General features: G+C 51.0%; 2 protein-coding genes and 1 long non-coding RNA gene across 3 annotated transcripts in view; 2 read left to right on the top strand and 1 right to left on the bottom strand.

Moving 5' to 3' along the window:
* The window catches only part of CLDN2 (claudin 2), a 38,743-nt gene extending 35,087 nt beyond the window's left edge, over positions 1–3,656 (bottom strand). The window contains exon 1 of the mRNA XM_062184134.1: positions 3,571–3,656. The gene's annotated coding sequence lies outside the window, so the exon portion shown is untranslated. The remainder of the gene's footprint in view (positions 1–3,570) is intronic.
* Positions 230–6,044, top strand: RIPPLY1 (ripply transcriptional repressor 1). Its single transcript, XM_062183035.1, has 5 exons — positions 230–397; positions 2,911–3,125; positions 4,022–4,091; positions 4,700–4,764; positions 5,258–6,044. Exons 1-5 carry the CDS (start codon positions 230–232, stop codon positions 5,523–5,525), a joined length of 786 nt encoding a protein of 261 aa, XP_062039019.1. The 3' UTR covers positions 5,526–6,044.
* A 147-nt stretch (positions 6,045–6,191) lies between these two features.
* On the top strand, positions 6,192–12,103 carry LOC133753081 (uncharacterized). The gene is made up of 3 exons (XR_009865029.1): positions 6,192–6,353; positions 10,912–11,027; positions 11,623–12,103. It is a non-coding gene; the product is annotated as an uncharacterized LOC133753081 (long non-coding RNA).
* Positions 12,104–13,095: the final 992 nt, after the last annotated feature.

Below are 13,095 nucleotides of genomic sequence, written 5' to 3'. Positions count from 1 at the left end.
ATCTGCCTTCCCCTTGCACGTACCGGCTCCAGTGCTGGGTCCTCAGGGCTTTGTTCTGCCCGGGTCGGTCTCTTCCTAGGCAGAGGCCAGCACGCTGTCCGGCCCAGAGGAGGCAGCCTGGCCTCTCAGAAAGCTCTGGCAAAGCAACCATTGAGCCAACCAAGAGGCACTGTGGGATTAGGGGAAACAGACAAGAGATCTCAGTTGCCCGGACAGGAGTTCTTGGCCAATGCACAGCTTTCCTGCTCTCCTGCTGACCTCCCTTGCTTCTGTGCTAAGTGTAGAGGGGAACACCCGGGCTCCCGCTTTGCCCAGCAACACGAATCTTACTGGCTGGGGAAAGGCCAACAAGGGACGGGGGCAGTGGCTTCAGCTCCATGCACTGAGTGAGACCGAGGCAATTCTTAGAGGGTAGCAAGATGGAGCAGTGGGGAGAACACGGATCTATGGCGACAGGACCTGTGAACTCTGAAGAGAGTGGCTGAAAGAACACAAATTCAAGGTGGGAGGTGGCAATGATGGTGGCACAACTGAGTCTGCTTGGGCTCAAAGGGCTGTCTGCAGAGGCTGGTGCTGTGGGGTAGTGGGCTAACACCTCCGCCTGCAGCACCAGCATTCCACATGGTCACTGGTTCAAGTCTCGGCTGCTTCAATCCAGCTCCCTGCTCATAGCCTGGGATAGCAGTGGAAGATGGTCCAAGTCCTTGGGCCCCTGCACCCACATGAGTGACCTGGAAGAAGCTCCTGGCTCTTGGCTTCGGATCAGTGAACCAGCAAAAGGAGGACCTCTCTCTCTCTGTCTGTCTCTCTCAAACTCTGCCTCTCAAATAAATAAATCAATCTTTTAAAAAAGGGCTATGTGCCTCTCTTTTCCCTTTCCCTGCATCCTCACATGTATTTTCAGAAGCCACGTAGGGACAACAAATATCCTAGAGTGTGACAGGGGGTCTTTTGCTTCCCCTTGTGGCCCAACCCCCCCAGCTTGGCTCGTTCAGCCCCACTTCTCGTTTTAGCCAGTGATGCAGTATATGAGCATGTTCCCATCTTCTGGTGGTAAATTCAGCAAGAATGCTCAGAGACAGATAGAAGTTTGAGCTCCCCAGAGGTCCTCTCTCCCTCAAGATTTCCTTCTTTAGGATTCCAGGATCCAGGCTGCAGTTAGAAAATTCAGGGACAAAGAGCTCACCCCAGGCCAAGGCAGCACATTCCACTGGATTCATTTGATCTCTGTTTATTGAGGGCCTCTACAGTGCCAGGGCCTTAAGTTAGCTGGTGGCTGAGCTATTAGAAAATTTCCTTTGATTGAGCCAAAATGTGTCTCGCTGTAGCTTCCACCCATGGGCCTCTGCGTGCCTTTTGAAGTCACAGAGACCAAGTCCAATGTCACTGCAGTCTAATCTTCAGACACTTGGAAATGGCTATCATGTCCTGAGACTGTTCTCTCCCCCACCAATAAGCATTTCTTTGCTTCTTTTTCTTTCTTTATATGTCTTGACATTTTATTCCCAAAATGTTTTTAGAAACATCAGGAAAGCATACAGAAGAAAGTGACAATCCTCCCCTACTCACTCCCTGCCCTGACACCTGTATCACACTTCCTTCTACCCAGTCCTTTGTCCTCTGCCTACTGGATACTATATGCTTTTTTTCTTGCCAAAATGGGATCATCCCTAAGCAATGTTCTAGAGGCTTACCTTTTTCACTCTTGCAGCATATTAATTTCCCCCTTGTTCTTATACTGTGCCAATTTCAACGTGAAATGGCATAACTGTTGTTCAATGATCAATTTAACTAGCTTTTCCAAGTGAGGCATTTACTTTGCTTTCCCAGTTTTTCTTTGCTATAAAGAGTACAGTGAAGCTGGAATCTGCAATGGGGTGGTGCTGGGGTCTGGGCGAACAGAGCAAAAGGGAGGCCTTGAATCACATCAGTCAGAGGAGTTTAGCATCTGATTGTTTTTTGCACTTTGTGGCTAGTTGTACTTCCTAGAATCTTCTGGGGAGTGCCTGCTTCGTATTTGGTTGCAAAGATTTATCCTAATTCACGCGACTGGATTCCTATTATTGGACATTGAGTTTGTTTCTAATTTTTGACAATTACAAACCAGGCTGGATAAACACCCAAGCAGCTAAATCTGTGCTGGTGCTGGGCACTGAGGTCAGGAGGAATAGTTTCAAGACCTCTAAAGCATAAAGTGCTTGCCAGCAGTTGTAACTGGAAACTTGTTGGCAAGGGCCCAGAAAGTTGGGCAAGGCCAAGGCCAAGGCCTGCACTCCAGCCTCTGGGCTTGCCTGAGGTCAATATCCATTACCCAGCCCCTGTCACAGAGTGTTCAGGCTGGCGGGGCCCTTCTGGGACCCCTGAATCAGCCCCCTCATCTCACACAGGAGGGAACAGAGGCCTGGGATGGTCCATCGGCATTTTAGCGCCAGAAAGGACGCTGCCTCTCCCCAAGCACCCTGGCTCTGGCAAATCCATTCGGGATCTGAGCTGGAATCCCATGTGAGTTCCCCAGTCTCCTTAGAGGGGTCAACCTTCTCTTCTGCCTGGGAACCTTTGCGAAGGCCTTGCCTCTCTCTAACCCCCTGCTTCTGACAACTCTCATTGATTTCGGTGCTGATGAGCCCCCCCACACACACCACTCCTTCCCCCTTGGGCTTTGCAGTAGCCTGGGGAATTCACACAAATGGTGTGCAATTTGTCCCTTCTGTGTTTTCCTTTCTGATTTGGAGGTAAAGCTAACTCTTCACCCCCCACGGCCACCTTGTTTATTCAACTGGGAGAGATTTCACACCCAGGAACCCAGCTCTCCCTCCTGGAGCCCCTTCCCTAAATAGTCGCCCCCCCCCCCATTCCCCCAACCCCTGCACTCAGAATAATTTATGAGTGCAGGCCCTGGGCTTATAAAAGGGTCTCGCAGGAGAGGCCAAAAGAGTACAGGGGGTTCTGAGAACTAGGACAGCCCACAGCCTGCTTGGCCTTGCTGCCCTAAGGATGGACCCCTCCACTCCAGCTGCTGCCACCCTTGTCCCAGCTCCAGCATTAGCCCACACCCCGCTGGCCTTCCCTGGCCCGTTAGGCCCATCACTCCTTTCTTCCTCTGGACAAGGACCCGAGAGTGAAAGGTAAGTAGGACTTGCCCTTTGGCAGGATTAGGAACCCAGGATTAGGGGGATTGCTGAGATGGTGGGGAGGGGGAGGGGGAGAATGAAGGATCGGAAGTGTTCCTGTGCTCTGTGAAAGGGAGAGGCAATGGCCTCACAGTCTTCACTCCACGGCCGCAGCAGCCGTATTTCATCCTGGTCTTCACCTCGCTAATCCCTCTGGGTAGCAGGAGGGCAATGGGGGTAGCGGACGCTGCCGAAGCTGAAGGCCAAGGAGCCAAGCCCGCAGGGGCCAGGTTGTGGAGTGCATTGAGGGGCACAGGGGAGATTGCCAGAAAAAGCTGGGCTTAACACCACCTAGATTTCGGAGGGGAGATATGGGAAAGAGGGTCAAAGTCTAAAGAGGACATCGGGACACTCTTTGCTAACCACGCCACCGCCAGAGTCCCATTTGCTTTTGTCGTACCTCGGAAAGTCCAGCAAGGAGGCAGCGGATTCCTTTCCCCGGCCCTGGAAGATGATAGGCCTTGAGCTCTATTTTGTGGAACAGCAGGTAGGAGGCAAGCGTGTTCCACCCACCTCTCATCCACTCCTCCAAAGGTTTAACCTTCAACAAACATTTGCTGAAACACCTACTGTGTACCAGGCATTGTGCTAGGCATTGGCAATTCAGATATGATCAAAGTGTCATTGAGCTTAGAGCCCAAATAGACAATCACAAAACAGCGTGATAAGAGCATGGATAACATTGTGGAAACAGAGGAGGGGCATCTGCTGGCCCCAGCTCAGGGGCTTTAGCAAAGGCCTCCTGGAGCAGATGGCACCTGTGCCAAGCTCTTTGGAAGCCTCTCTGGTTATCTCAGGGAGTCCTCATGGCAGTCCTTCCTCCGCTGCCTTATCTCTCCTCTTTGCCCTAGAGGAGATTGTCTTTGGAGACCTTGGCTGTCTTCCACAGATGAACCCGCAAGGCCGCTGCCAGTGGAGTTGGTGAGTTTGAACCTCTGGGACGTGCGTTCACAGGCACGTGCCGCTGCATGCATTCACACAGGCCAGGTCCCTTCCCAGAGAGCCGCTCACCTGGGTACCGCCCAAGCTGCGGGTCTGGCGAAACAGCCTCACCGCTTTGCGAACGTTTTGATTCCCATGACAGTTCGGGCAGGAGAGCAGGCCTGAGGTGTCTGTGGCAAATGGAGGAGATGGAGGCCCAGAGTGGGGGAGGGATTAGAGCAGGTCCCCCAGCCAGAGTGTGCGAGAGTCGGTGCTTAGAGCCGGTCTCCTGGCACCAGGCCCAGGTTCCCCCACCCCGTCTCCCTCAATCTTTGCTGCTCCAGTGGAACTCTGTCCCCTGGACAGCCTCCAAACAGGTGTTGGAACAGGGGCAGGAAAACAAACAATCCCCAGGACTCTGTTCACTTCTTTTTCAACCAGAACCAAGACAGACCCCATATTGTGGGCAGGGATGGGGACAGCTGGACCCCAGAGATGTCTAAGGTCTCTTCTAGATCATCCTGCCTGAGGGTTTCCGGCCTCTGCTGCAGAGGAAGCAGCTTTCTGGCCATCTGCTTGGGACCACATGCTAACTTTGCTTTGGACAGGCTGCTGATGGGGCACCAGCTGCTGAGGTCACCAAGGCTGACTCTGGGTTCCATCACCCGGTCAGGTAAGTGACCGACAACAAACTCAGAGCTTGACATAGATCTGTGAGCTCTTTAAATCCCCCACAAAAGTCCATGAAGCAGGATCGGGGAGGTTCTGCTATGATCGTGCCCTCACAGATGACGAAATTGAACCCTAGAGACCTTCAGGGACTTGGCCGATTGTCAATGGTCTCTGAGAATGAACCATGATGGGCAGGTTAGTGAAGGGACCCTGAGTAGAATAAGGTAGACCCTGGAAAATTCTTGGCTAGCAGCCTCCTGGGGTGGGGGAGTGGAGTCAGTGCCGTAGGCCCACCAGGGGCTTACCTTCTTCTCTGGGGCCATTTTGGAACATTTCACAAGGTTCTGCTACACAGCTCCCCTTCTCTCTTTCCCTTGGACCCTATGATGGCAAGTAAGAGAAGGGGTTTAGGAGCTAGCTTCTTTCTTGGCTACACAGACCCCTCTATGTGCACGAACACTAAGCTAGGAACAACATGTGTTCTCTGTCCGCAGGCTCTACTGGCCTAAATCTCGCTCCTTTGACTACCTGTACAGTGCTGGGGAGATATTACTGCAGCACTTCCCTGTCCAGGCAACCATCAACCTGTATGAGGACTCAGACAGTGAAGAGGAAGAGGAGGAGGAGGAGGAGGAAGAGGATGGAGACGACAAAGAAGAGAAAGAGGAGGCTCAACAAAAGGGGCCAGAGGGGTGTGTGAGGGTACCAGGGTCCTCACCACACAGGGCCACAGCTTCCCCGCCCATGACCTGTCCAAACTGACACACCTTGCCAGTCAGCGTCTGATTGGGGTTTCGTATGCCTGGCAAGCTTCCCCGTGCACCAGTGAGTCGCGAGTCTCCTGTCACAGCTTTCTGGCTCTTTCACCCAACTGGTCTGTGAGCCCAGATGCCTTTGGCATCTGCTTGTCTGGGCTGCTGTTGTGTTGACAGTGGGAGGGCCCCAGGAGCTCTTGGGAGAGGAAGGCCGGCTCCCTGCCTCCCCAGGAAGAGCAGCAGGACAGGGTGTGCCCTCAGAGAGGGGAGCAGTCACCGCTCACGGCCCTTTTCACTCCCTAGCTCTCCTAGGTAGGCCGTGGAGTTCCACCTCCTCCTCAGCCTGATCCGGCTTCACCTGCAGGGATACAAATACCAGATCCAAGCAAGGTTGGGGTGCCCTTCTGATGGGTTTTTCCCAAAGGAAAGGAGGTGTTTAGAGTCATTAGCTCTGAAAATCCCCTCCCCCAGTGTTGCCCACTATCCATTGAAGTGTACGTGTTGGCATGAGATGAATCAGGAGAAAATAAACTGGATGATGTTTGCCTTTTTCTTGGAACTATGCTGATTTCTTAACTGAACTCTGCCCACATTGCAAAGCCCTGGGCAGAGGGTCAGAGACCAGCTCAAGGCCAATTCATTGCTCTGCCTGAGGTCAGCTGGCAGATTTTGCTCCATGGGGATGAAGGGCTGCAGACCCACCGTGCAGCCGAGACTTCTCCATAAACTTGTCCAATCAAGTTTGATTAAGCTTTAAGAACAACTTAGAAAGGAATAAAAAGGACACCAAAGGGCAGCCCGAAATTTCGAAGCGGGGATAGGGGTTTGGCGGAAGGTAAGCGGTGCGGTCTCACCGGAGCCTTGTGTGTGGCTCCAGTGTGGCTGTGTGAGTGTGGAGAGAGGGGTTGGAGGCGACTAAGCGCTGGCGGTTTTCTCTCTTCAATTTCCTTTGTATCTGCCACAGTTCAATCCCTCATGCCTACTCTTGCCCCAATTACTCTTCAACTATGTTCTTGCCTCCAACATGACCCTTGGCAATTTATTCTCTACTCTGGCTACCACAGCAGACCATAGCCTGTCCTTGCCTCACCAAGAGTTGAAAAAAAGTATATATATATATGTATATATGTGTATATATATATATATATATAGAGAGAGAGAGAGAGAGAGAGAGAGAGCTCATGGCTTCTCTATGCAGAAAACACATGTGTTTTTCTAACACCTCTGCGGCTTTCCACCTCGGTCTGCAATGCCTCTCCATGCTTGCTTGCCTGTGAAACTCCCAGAACCGCCCAGCAGGACCAGCTCAGACACCCCTCCTCTGGGAGGCCTCCTCTGAGCCTCAGGGCCAGGTTGAATGGCCTCATACAAACAGTAATTCCCCTACCATGGCATCTGCCTATCTTTCCTGTGCAATCAGATGGGGCTCCGTTTGCTATCCCCATATGACCGCATCACACGACTCGACGGCCCAAAGGAAATGCTGAAGGAAAAACATCTTCAGGTCTTCCTCAAGCAGCTCTGACTGGAGGCACCATTGCTTTCCCCCACTTGCCGGCTTCCCTGTACCTGCGCTTAGCTACAAAGGGGGTCAGGGCGACATCAACTTATTCAGCTCCCCCCTCCACACACACCTTCAACTTGAGACGGGCTGCTCCAGTCCTGAATCCTAGCTGGGACTTCCTTCAGTCGAAGGCAGCCTGAACAAGCCACCAAACTCATGCACTGGTGCCATCTATTGGTCAGAATCCAACCCTATTCCTTAATGAAGACTGCCAGACACTTGATCTTTGAGCACTTTCATTCATTTAGTCCCCTTTAATTCTGCTTGTAAGGAAAGTGGAACCCACCATGTGCCAGCTGTGTGACCTTGCGTGAGTTACTGATCTACTCTGAGCCTCAGGCCCCTCATATGTAAAATGGGGTTAGCAAGGAGACTTCCAAAGGGTTATGGCGAGGTTTCCATGAGATAGTAGACAAAGTAGTCAGCACAGTCCCGGGCAGAGTCAAAGCGCTGACTACGTGGTAGTAGTAGGCATAGCGATAGTAGCTGTAGCTGCTTCTAATAGGGAGTTTGTCGAGGAAATGAGCTATGGGATAGAATCAGCCAATGACTGTTTGACTCAAGTAAACCTCCACCTGATCTCCCTGGCACCATTTGATGGTTTCATAGTCAGAGCAGCCCTGCAGTGTTTGTCTGGTTAAAAACAAACAATAAACAACATTTGGGGAAAAAACCAAATAAACAAAGACCACCTGGGGCTTCCCAAACCAGTCTTTACTTTCCAAGAGTGGCCCACAGGGTTCAGGTTCCTCTTTCCTAGGGCAAAGGTTTTAAAAGATTTGTCTGCTAAACAGGAAAATACTTCTTTTGGATCAAATGCAGATGCCCCATGTACAAATCCAACCAAAACGGAGCCGCCCTCATGGCAGTCACAGTTGGGGGCCAGGGCTTGCAGAATTCCCACCCTGCAGTCCTATCTCTTGTAAACCAACTCCCTCCTCGCCTCCCCACTTGTGTGAGGCACCTTCAGGGATCCTCAGGTTGTAGGGAAGACAATTTGGAAACCACTTACCAAGGGTTAAACTAAGGTTGATTTGAAGTGGAAGGGGGATTAATTAGTATTTGAACATGTCCAGTGTTCCGTTTAAAAATCCTTGTTTTGGGGCCCTTAAGCTTTCGATATTTCATAGCTCAAAAATTATTTGATTCTTTATACCATAGGTTATAGGGATTTGAGATCCTTGGAATCCCAATATCCTTGGTTTTAAGGTATTATATAGCATAGAATTACAAATCCCTAAATCCCCAGGGGTTTAAAGACCCTAAAACCCTGGAGCAGGAATTCTTAACTTAGAATGAGCTCTTCACACTTCCCCACTGCCTCCTCCTGACTGCACATGTGCTGTTGTGTACCGGGCACACATTGCCTCCCCTGTCCTGAAATGGCTCCCAATCCTCCTCCTCCTCCTGCGTGGTTGCTAAGAGATTGGAATTCACAGCTCTGAGTAACCGGAGCCCAGTGCAAGTTACTTTGTTAGGGGGTTAATCCAGTCCTTACAGCAACTTCATCTACAGTGCACAGACTGAGAAGAATCTGTGCAAAACACAGAGTCCTTCTTCTGGCTCCAGCCAGCATGGCCCACTCTAGTGCCCCAACACTTCCCCATCCCAGCACCGGCGGTCTCCTCTCCCCACCCTCTCCCACAGCAACTGAGAGAAGGCACATCCGCTGGGGGTAAGGCTACACTTGGCAGTGCCTTGAGGGATGAGCATGGGTAAAGCTGGAGGAAGGAAACTTTCCAGAAAGAGGCACCAGTGTGAATTCCTTCATTAAACAAACATGTATTGGGGCCAGCGCTGTGGCACAGCGGGTTAACGCTCTGGCTTGAAGTGCCAGCATCCCATATGGGCACCGGTTCGAGACCCGGCTGCTCCACTTCCTATCCAGCTCTCTGCCATGGCCTGGGAAAGCAATAGAAGACGGCCCAAGTCCTTGGGCCCCTACACCAGCCTGGGAGACCTGGAAGAAGCTCCTGGCTCCTGGCTTGAGATCGGCACAGCTCCGGCTGTTGTGGCCAATTGGGAAGTGAACCAGTGGATGGAAGGCCTCTCTGTGTCTCTACCTCTCTCTAACTATCTCTCTGCCTCTCCTCTCTCTAACTCTGACTTTCAAATAAATAAATAAATCTTTTTAAAAAATGTATTGAGTAGCTTCTAGTGGGCCAGATGTTTCTATTGTATTGATTAAGAGCATGAGCTTTGGAAGCGCATGTATCCGGGTTCAAATTCCATAACCACCATGTGCTGGCTGTATTCATAGGCCCACTCCTCTCCAGTGTCAAGGTCAGCTCCATTGAGGGCAGGTCTCACTACGACCTCTGTCCTTGTTTAACGTATCCCACTTCCTGTCCACTCGGCATGTGTTCAGTGAAGTAGCTGACTCTTCTCCTCTGCCTGTGGGCACATGGAAGGCCCTGCCCTAGCCCACCCCTCCCTGCAGTAGGCATTACCAACCCCCAGTTTGAACTGTACCTGTTCAGTCACCTAGGGGTTATATTTCTTGTCTCTTTTCCTCCCTAGTCCCCGGCTATAAAATAATGGCCAGTCCTTCTCCCAAGCAGCTTTTTAGGTGGCCTGAATTCACTGTTTTGACCTGTTGGCAACATGGTGTTGGTTACTGTAGCTTTTGGGTTAACCTCAGCTGGCAAGGCCTGTAGCAGCCTTGTGCAAGTGCACAAATCTTAACCACAGAAACTGGGCAAACAGTGAATGCTCTGAAAGTGACAGCTAAAACACTCACTTAAAAATGTATTAGTATAAAGAGGACAGATTGCATGTACTTCATAGGTATAATTCTTCTTGTTGTTGTTGTTCATAGGTGCAATACTAAAGATTTTAACGAGGCACTAACTACTCATGTAACACACAGTGTCTCCTGTAGTACAGTAATCACAATGGTTCTAGAGATAGACACACTTCTTATTCTCATTTATGAATGAGACCATTAAGAGTTAGCAGCTTTTTGAGCCTGGATTTGTGTGTTTCCATAGTGGTTGCTATGACCTTGCCAGCTAGCGATAAAACCAAAACACAGTAAGCAACAGCAGGCTCCTGACAGGTCAGAACTGTGAAATCAGCCACCCCTTTACAACAGGAGATGAGGAAAGAAAGGAGACAAACTGGCCGGCGCCGTGGCTTAACAGGCTAATCCTCCGCCTTGCGGCGCCGGCACACCGGGTTCTAGTCCCGGTTGGGGCGCTGGATTCTATCCCGGTTGCCCCTCTTCCAGGCCAGCTCTCTGCTATGGCCCGGGAAGGCAGTGGAGGATGGCCCAAGTCCTTGGGCCCTGCACCCGTATGGGAAACCAGGAGAAGCACCTGGCTCCTGGCTTCGGATCAGCGAGATGCAGCGGCCATTGGAGGGTGAACCAACGGCAAAAAGGAAGATCTTTCTCTCTGTCTCTCTCTCACTATCCACTCTGCCTGTCAAAAAGAAAGAAAGAAAAGAAAGGAGACAAACTGCCCTGAGATAAGCATGTGGCACAGTGGGGAAGGAAGGTGAGGTGGTGATGGCATCCATTCGGGTGGAAGAGGTGGCTTGCCCTGTCCAGGGGACAATAGGCAACAGAGAGGCTAGAAGGATCAGAGTGAGCATAGCCGGTTAGACTTGAATTCCTACTCTGGATGCATGGCTAAAGCACCTTTCATGAATGAATTTTGATACAACAGCTCTGCGGGAGAGGTACAGTTAGGGAAACTGAGGCTTAGTTTGAAAAAACATGCCCCCCGCCCCTGGAACACACACTAAGTGCCATGGGTTTGCATACAACTTCATTCACTCCTTAGAACAACCCTAGAAGGTAAGAACCATTATCATTCTTGTTTTGCAGGGTGAAGAAATGGAGGCTCGGGCGAGGTTAGAGGAGTGGGCTCCAGGTCACACAATTAACAAAGGGCCGCTCTAAGATGTGAGAGATGGCAGCCGAGTGGCAGCCCCAGGATGCAGGTCTGTGTGACTCCAGAGCCCTGTGCCTGCAGGAGGTGGACTCAGCGGGGCTCCGCGAGGGATTAAAGCTACGGGAGGGCAGGCGAGGGGGAAAGGGTTTAGGCTGCGGCTGCAGGGAAATGAGTCAGAGGATGGGAAGAGCTCCGGGCCAGGAGCCAGGACATGCTGAGGAAAGGCGTCACCACGACGGGGTGGGGGGACTTCGGGGGTCTCTCGCAGGTCAGTGGCAGCTTCTCCCACAGCCTAGCAGTGAGCACAGGGCCCAGTGAGGCGATTCTGTGCCCGCCCGCTCCATGCGGTGTTGCCTGTGGGCAGAGTGGGCCACAGCTGAGCGAACCCTATCAGGTGACTGGGATGGGTCCTCCTGTTTACACAGGAAAGCGGGGCTCTGAGAAGTGAAGCGAGCCGACAGCTCTCGCACAACCCGGAAGTGGGGAAGTAAGGGGAGACTCGGGACTTGTGCAGCCTCCCCCTGTCATCTTCGTTTTTCCCAGAGAAGCCTCGGGAGTTCAGGGGGCAGGCAGCTCTCCCTGGCCTCCTGTACCTATCGGGAAAGAAATGTGTCAACTGTCACATCCAGGCATTTCTGTAGCAGGCATTTCCAGGCCACGGATGGGAACACCTGAGGCCTGGCACCGAGTGTGAATTTGAAAAAGTTAAGAGTCCAAGAGTCCAGGCCTGGGTTCTTCAAGGGCTTTCACCTTACAAAGAGAAGAGCCAGCTCCAAGTTCCCAGTAAGTCACCTGCCCATTAACAGCAAGAGACGCAGCACCCTCTAGTGGCTGACCTCTAAACCTACAGCACCAGGCACAGGATCAAGAGGCCCACTCAGCCACAGGACTCTGTGGCCGGCAATCTTCGCTGCCTGCAGGTTGTAGAGATAACCTCAGAGGGCAGACTTAACGTGAGCTCAAACACTGGCTCCACTTCTCGCTAGCTCAGTGCACATGAGGAAATTCGTCTCTTAAGCCTTAGTTTCTTCATCTATAAAATAGAAATGATAATAACACCAGTCTCACAGGGTTATTGTAAGAATTAAATGAGATTTAGATAGATATGCGTGTAAGGGGCTTAGCAGAGTGAGTACTTGGGACATTATAGACATTATAGACTTGAACTATATTTATACATACTTACATTTCTATATATGCACATTATGTGTGTATGTATTCTGATTTTGGCAACTGCTATCATATTAGTAGTCACATCCTTGACTCTCCTTACATGTCTGACCTAGCTTTATGAGGTTCTTGGCACCCCTCATCTGCTTGCTTTACCCAGGTGCTAGTCTCTGTACATTTTTTTTATTAAACTTTTATTTAATGAATATAAATTTCCAAAGAGTCTCTGTACATTTTAGAGCAACTTGACACCATGATCGCCTTTGAATCTTTCAACACTTCCAAAGAGATATCCCCATTTCACAATGAGGAAATTGAAGATGATGATAAGAGAAATGACTTGGGGGGGGTTGTATAACAGATCAATGCAGGGGGTCAGGACAGACCCCAGAATCTGGGTGTGGCCTCCATATATTTTCCACCATCCCTTGCAGTCTTTCAGAGCCCTGAACTCTGGCTAAGTACGAAACAACTGTAGCCTAAGACACAGCTTCTTCCGTAGGTCCCATCACTGCCCTCAGACAAGCCCATGTTCTGCCTCTATTGAAGCCATCGTGGTATCCCCAGTAAAACTGGCAAATGATGCTTTTTCACCTAAAAGGAATGGCAGTGCGTTACCAGGACTGGTGACCCAAGACCACAACTTCTCGGAAACATGGCAAGACTACAGTGGAATGTTAGATAACAGGTTTGCACAGAGATGAGCAGCCTCCCTTCAGCCCATCTGTGTGCACTGCTTGAGGAATCAGCCACTGTCTTGGACTCACGGCCAGCTTGCTCTAGACACTCATCTCATGGTGGACAGAACCGGCGGTGTGTCAGAGGGACAACCTCATCAGTACGGAGATCGGGAGGTGTTGATGTGTGTCACCGCATGGGACTTCATGGCAGCCTCTGTTTTCGGGTACTGAAGGAAGCAGTATGATAATAACGTGAAGCACTTGACA

This window comes from Lepus europaeus, chromosome X, assembly GCF_033115175.1.
Source record: "Lepus europaeus isolate LE1 chromosome X, mLepTim1.pri, whole genome shotgun sequence".
In the NCBI taxonomy this organism is placed as follows: Eukaryota; Metazoa; Chordata; class Mammalia; order Lagomorpha; family Leporidae; genus Lepus; species Lepus europaeus.
The sequence above is the reverse complement of the archived record's forward strand: the minus strand, read 5'-3'. Positions and strand labels throughout refer to the sequence as shown.